At 34.1% G+C, this 7500-nt stretch overlaps 2 protein-coding genes across 4 annotated transcripts in view; one reads left to right on the forward strand and one right to left on the reverse strand.

The window, feature by feature from the left end:
• Positions 1 to 286, reverse strand: part of LOC136845820 (uncharacterized) — a 90162-nt gene extending 89876 nt beyond the window's left edge. For both annotated transcript variants that reach the window (XM_067116196.1, XM_067116195.1), the window contains exon 1: positions 148 to 286. The gene's annotated coding sequence lies outside the window, so the exon portion shown is untranslated. The remainder of the gene's footprint in view (positions 1 to 147) is intronic.
• Positions 287 to 535: 249 nt separating this feature from the next.
• Positions 536 to 7500, forward strand: part of REPTOR (repressed by TOR) — a 152709-nt gene continuing 145744 nt past the window's right edge. Inside the window, exon 1 of one of the 2 annotated variants that reach the window (XM_067116206.1) lies at positions 536 to 714. Coding sequence is in view for 1 of the 2 variants with exons in the window: in XM_067116207.1 (XP_066972308.1) it covers positions 696 to 714 (19 nt within the window). In the remaining variant the exon portion in view is untranslated. The remainder of the gene's footprint in view (positions 715 to 7500) is intronic. The other variant, XM_067116207.1, reaches the window with a different exon arrangement.

Raw genomic sequence — 7500 nt, forward strand, 5'->3', positions numbered from 1 at the left:
AAATTGAAATCATCACTTCACTTAAGTGTCACAATAATATGTTTAAAACATAAGACGGTAACGGAGCAAGCATATCTTCTGCTACCAAAACATTTAACTGACTAGCACAAAATTATAGATAAATAAAACTCAGTACGCTTTGCCTACCTGGGAAACGCTACTCCATTTACTCTTGAAGAATTCCTATGTCCACTTCTGCAATTGTAAGTTGCACGACGTACCTTTATGAATATGTTAAAAGCAAAATCACTGGACACACTACAAGCACGTATTCACTTCCCGAGGTTCCCGGGTGTTTGAAGACCAAAGCTACATAGTACTGCATACAGATAACTTCTCCAGATATATATATATATATATATATATATATATATATATATATATATATATATATATATATATATATATATATATATAATATTGAAAATACTGTAGCAAAATCATAGCGTTAATAATAGATGGAAATGTTATGTAGACTTGTACTATGTAGTTTGGTGTGGCGCCACCAGGCGGCGATGCTAGCAGCAGAAGCAGAGCCTTGCGGCCCAACGGCCGTCTTCCAACACCCGGTAAACGTGAAAATTGAACAAGTGTTTAGTGTGTCTTGCGAGTTGTTTTTCCATTCATTATCTTCAAAGAGTTACGTCGTGCAACTTACGATTGCAGAAAAGGACACAAAAATTATTCAAGAGCTAATGGAATGGCATTTCACAGGTCAGCAAAGCTTACTGAGTTCTATTTACCCATGATTTTGTGCTGGGCAGTTAAATGTCTTCTTAACAGTAGATACGTTTTCTTCGTTAACATATCGTATATTTTTAGTATATTATTAGGGAACATAAGTGTCGATTTCAGTTTTAAAATCAGGACTTCATTAATCTTACATATGCCACAGAATATAAAATGTAATAAAAAAAATACCTTGCCAGTTTGTTAGGCCTAGGCCTAGGCTATAGGTTACTTAGGCTATAGGTTACTGGTTCTGTCAGCTAGTCTCGAATTTTAAACAAGTCATCGTGATGCATGAGGGCGGCTGTTGTATTTTGTTGGTTGTTTGGCCTGTAGGTTATTATCTATTCCATCATCTTTATTTATTTATTTATTTTAGTTTTAGACGTGTAAAAGCAGTATTAGTTTAACAAAATACATTTTATCAAAGGTGGTTTCTCAACGAAATTCTGAAACGTCACACTTGGTGAGAGATTCATGACCACGTAAACAAACTTAATGTAGGGATCAATTTCTATTATTTGATTTTGTTTAAAAATAGTCATTATATATATATATATATATATATATATATATATATATATATATATATATATATATATGGGTGTGTTTGTGTAAACACATGCATGTATATTAGGATCCTTTCTAGTTCGGGGGTCGTTATCTAGGACTAATATTTCTTGGGGGTCGTTATCTTTGATATTTACAGTCTTTTGTCTATGCTTTTACGGTAATCCGCAAAGGTGGATACATACCAGGTTAAAACCCTTGGGTTCACTATCTGGGAAAAACCTGTTATGTTATATATATATATATATATATATATATATATATATATATATATATATATATATATATATATATATATATATATATATAATCCCAATATGACATTCTCTTCCCAAATTCATAGGACTGAATTTCGAATTTTCCATATACTGAACCACTCTCTCATGAAGTCCTAACGCTTTTTGCTTAGTACTAGTACGTTCCCCAGGTTCAGCATTTTCCAGGTCTCCTCCTCATTCTTTCCTTGATTTTGATATTATAAACTTTTTCACTATCCTAAAAAAAATGCTATTTATTAAAACTATCCATATTTAGCCCTTGCTTACTTCACTCGTACTAAACACAAATTTCCACAACTTTTGTTTGGAATCTTAAGCATTTAGCAAGGGCTCTTCTCTTCCATAAAAAAACGTTCAGTAAACAATTACTTTAAACATTTAAGATTTAACTCGTTATATATATGAAATATGTCTTGTTTTGCCTTGACATTTTATGGGGAAATTATTATTATAAAGAAAAGCAGTTAAACTCCAATTACTGTTTACCTTTGCTGTATCTTAGATGCACTCGTTCGCGCTGACAGTTCACTCGATTGGCTTTTTCCGACGTCAAGATGATCCTCAGACCTAGACACAGACGATTTTTTTAAGCATTGTCGCTGAAGAGAAAAACGTAAAAAGTCAAAGTGGAGCAAATCGTAAAGAGAAATGATTTCTCGCATACCAATTGCTAGAAGAACGATTTTGGTTCAACTATCTGAGGATGGACGAAGATACTAATTTACCTATTATTGAGAAGAAAGATACGAAACTTTTTCTCCCCATTTAGGAGCCACATTACGTTTTTAGCAACTGGGAAATTCGAAGATCTAAAATTTTCAACGTGTATTTCTCCACAAGCATTGGGACACATTATTCCTGAAACCTATGATATTACAGAGTGCTCAAACCCCATTACAAAGGTAAGACAACATTTGTTTTTCTTTGTGATATGCCATATATATATATATGTATATATACATTTCAAAAGTTTAAAAATTTGTGATGAAGAAGCTTTAATTAATGTTATTCAGTCATAAAAAGATATAATGATATGTAATTAATTAACTGAAGAATATAATTTCATATATATATCTTATATATATATATATATATATATATATATATCAGTTTTTAATGATATTTTATTTTTAGCTAACATCAAAATATATATGAAAATAAAAAATAGAAGAAATTGTATATAATTAAATAAAATTCTGTAACAACAAAATGAAAATGAAAACTATTTCTTTCCTTCATTGATAATAATTATATACTTAAAGAAAATTCACAAAAAAAAAAAAATGACAAAATATAAAATAAAACTATTCTAACTAATTTTGTTCAATAAGAAATTTTGTAACATAACAAAATAAAAATTGTTGATAATGCTATTAGAAAATTTTCCTAAACACGCTTGACAAAATATCAGGAATGTCTTGAGAGCCAGAATTTGCTCGTTGCACGTGGCCATCATTTGACCTCAACTTAGATAATAGAGCTGACAGTTCACCGTTTCAATGGTCCCATACCCACCTCCCCGATTTTCCCCCCTCCCCATTCCCCTTTTCCCTTATGTAACTATATGTATATAATATATATGACAGATCTAGACAAAATTTGGAACGAAGAATATATATATATTTGACCCAACTTATATATATATAATAAAATCGGTTTCAAAACGTTCCCTTCCCCTTCACCTGTCTCCATCCCCTTCCCCTTCACCTTTCTCCATCCCCCTTCCCCTTCCCCTTCCCCTAACTTAGGCTTATGTGGTAACCGCTTGACAGATCTAGACAAAATTTGGAACGTGGCCATCGTTTGACCCAACTTAGATAATAAAATCGGTTTCAAAACGTTCCCCTTCCCCTTCACCTTCTCCATCCCCTTCCCTGTGGTGGGTTTCAAACCTCTAACAAAATTTGGCACATGGCCATGTTTTTGACCTTCCCTTTTCAAACCTGTAACCCCTCCCCCCTTCTCCCATCCCTGTCCCCCTTCCCCTTCCCCATTGCCTTTGTAAGTCATGTGGTAACCGCTTGACCAATCTGGACAAAATTTAGCACATGGCCATTATTTGACCCAACTTTGATAATAGGATAGGTATCAAACCTGTACCCCCCCTTCCCCTTCCCCATCCCCATCCCCCTTACCCCTTCTCTTTGTTACTTATGTGATTACTACTTGACTGACCTAGATAAAATTTAGCAGGGGCCATCATTTGACCCAACTTAGATAGTAGGGTAGGTTTCAAACCCTTACCCCCTTCACCTTCCCCTTTCCCAATCCCTCCTCCCCCTTCCCTTTGTAACTTATGTGGTAACCGCTTGACCGATCTAGACAAAATTTGGCACGTGGCCATCATTTGACCCAACTTAGATAATAGGGTAGGTGTCAAACATGTGTCCCCTTCCCCTTCCCCATCCCCCCCTCCCACTTCCCTTTGTAACTTGTGGTTAACAATCTACGGGTTTATCATACCTCATTTCATGTACTAGATACCATAGTAGAAATATATTAAAAATGCTTTTCTTTCCTGTGATTAATAATTCTGCATCAGGGTTTGTGTATAGGTTTCATGGGTGGGGTGTTTAGGTTTAGTGGGGGGTAAATGGGACGGTCACCACAATAATGTCTGGATAAAATGGACAGTCACCACAGTAATACCTGGATAAAAGGGACAGTCAACACAATAATACCCCGGGGGACAGCCACCACAGTAATGTCTGGATAAAATACACAGTAACCACAGTCATACCTGGATAAAATGGACAGTCACCACAGTAATACCTGGATAAATGGGACAGTCACCACAGTAATACCTGGGGAGTCACACTAATTCTGGATAAGATGAACAGTCACAGACCGTACAGTAATACCTGGATAAATGGGACAGTCATCACCACAGATAATACACAGTAATAGCTGGATAAATGGTCACCACAGCAATAAAAGGAACAATGGATTAGAAATGAACAGTCACTAATAGTAAACTGGACAGTCACTATACCTGGATAAATGGGATGGTCAGAACAATAATACCTGGATAAAAGGGACAGACAGTACAGTATACCTGGATAAAAGGGACAGTCACCACAGTAATACCTGGGTAAATGGGACAGTCAGTACAGTAATACCTGGATAAAAGGGACAGTCAGTACAGTAATACCTGGATAAAAGGGAAGGTCACCACAGTAATTAATGGATAAATGGGACAGTCATTACAGTAATACCTGGACAAACGGGACAGTCAACAGTAATATTTGGATAAAAAGGACAGTTAATATCTGGATAAAGGGATGGTTACAGAACAATAATACCTGAACAGATAAAAGGGACAGACAGTAATAGGATAAAAGGGAATGTCACCTGGGATAAATGGGACAGTCACCACAGTAATACCTGGGCAAATGGGACAGTCAGTACAGTAATACCTGGATAAAAGGACACAGTCAATACCTGGATAAAAGGGACAGTCAGTAATACCTGGATAAATGGGACAGTCAGTACAGTAATACCTGGATAAAAGGGAAAGTCACCACAGTAATTAATGGATAAATGGGACAGTCACTACAGTAATACCTGGACAAATGGGACAGTCTAAACAGTAATATTTGGATAAAAAGGATAGTTAGTACAGTAATTCCTGGATAAAGAGGATAGTTACAACAGTAATATCTGGATGAATGGGACAGTTAGAACAGTAATATCTGGATAAAGGGATAGTCAGGACAGTCCATAGTGGATAAAAGGGAATGTCACCACAGTAATATATATATATATATATGGATAAATGGGACAGTCACTATATATAATACCTGGATAAATTCTTTATTGACAGTCACTATCATCAGTAAAATAACCTGGATAAAAACACTCATTAAAATGAAATAAAATTAAACATCAGAACTAACACTACAGTAATACCACCTGGATAAAAGGGACCGTCAGTACAGTAATGCCTGGATAAATGGGACAGTCAGTTTGAACACCTAGGCCGATCAATTAGAACAAACAGATAAAAACAAGGAAGGTCACCACCAGCCATCACATGGATAAATGGTACAGTTCTTTTTCTATATTAGCCAGTCGTTCCTGGATAAATGGGACAGTATATACTCAAAGAATCACTCTGTAATATTGAACGGTGGTTTAAAAGGTTTTTAATTCAGTTATCTTCAGTAACTATCTTTGATAAAGAGGGTAGTCCTCTCTTGCAACAGTAATTACATGGATAATTTTAATTCTTGGGTTAGTTCTGATGTTTAATTTTACATTTTAATATCTGGATTGTATTTAAAAGGGTCAGTTTAGTACAGTAATTTCTGGATAATAGGGACTGCCAGCACAGGGAGGTGCAGGAAATTTTCTGTTGCATCCATAGTTTTCCCGGCCATATATCGGGTTGGTATATATAATAGTATATATTATAATATTTTCATTTTAATATATATATATATATATATATATATATATATATATATATATATATATATATAATGAATATATATATACAATGTATATAATATTTTCAGTTTTAATCGAAGGTTTATATATATTCTCATACGTTTCCTCAACTTGTCATAGTTATTGATGCCAAGTTAATACATCTACTACCATCTCTTATTTAAAACCCTACTATTATTCAGAGTACGTAGTCCTAACAGCAATTTTATTCAACAACAGAAGAATCACAAATCCCGCACAAACAAAGTAAATAACACACACAAGGACATGTAGCGAAGATGATAAGACGGATCTCACTAATTCCCATTGCGCAACAGATTTGCTTTCATCCCCGCGCTGAGCTGCTTGTCGCGTTCTTGTCGGCGTTTGTTCGGACGGGTGGGGGGAAGGGGGAAAGAAGGGGAGGGGTGGGGGGGATTGGTGTTGTTCGCGCAGTGGAGCGTGGGCGCATTCCTTCCTTCCTCCCACCGAGACCCGTAATGACCCTCCCACGTGGTGCAGCATGTGAAGCCATGTGCTTACCAGCTCACGTGCTTTTGTTTACAATTTACTGTGCTTGTCACTGCAATGGCAGCGTCTCTCTCTCTCTCTCTCTCTCTCTCTCTCTCTCTCTCTCTCTCTCTCTCTCTCTTAATTGACACCATATGAATCAAGTTTTTGTTTTTCTTTTAAACAACGAGTATATATTTTGTTTTATCTACAGTTTCTTAGATAGGCTAGGATGCTTAGTGCACACGCATGCGCACTAGCGCATGCACACATATATATATGTACATATATATATATATATATATATATATATATATATATATATATATATATATATATATATATACTAATTTATATATATACTGTATATATATATATATATATATATATATATATATATATATGGACATATATGTATGTACAATGAGGACTGTTAGTCTTAGAAAGTTTGTAACCTTCCTTGAATAAATATCTCCACTAGATACCATCCAGTTTTAATGAGGTCCTGTTAGTAACAGCTTATATATATATATATATATATATATATATATATATATATATATATATATATATATATATATATATATATATATATATATATATATACATATATATATATATATGAATATACTGTAACATGGTATATTATGTATATATATATATATATATATATAGATATTTATTCATATATAGGTTATATATATTTATAGGATCTATACAGTCCTCATTGTCAAGCTGCGGATGCTTGACAATGAGGACTGTTAGTCCCAAAAGCTATGTAACTTTCCCTGAATAAATATCTCCGCTAGATACCATCCAGTTTTAATGAGGTCCTGTTAGTAATTGTATTAATGCACAGAACAATTGTGTAGTCCCATAAAGTATATATATATATATAATATATATATATATATATATATATATATTATATATATATATATATATATATTATATATAACAATATGTATACATATATATATATATA

This window comes from Macrobrachium rosenbergii, chromosome 14 (assembly GCF_040412425.1).
Source record: "Macrobrachium rosenbergii isolate ZJJX-2024 chromosome 14, ASM4041242v1, whole genome shotgun sequence".
Lineage (NCBI taxonomy): Eukaryota > Metazoa > Arthropoda > Malacostraca > Decapoda > Palaemonidae > Macrobrachium > Macrobrachium rosenbergii.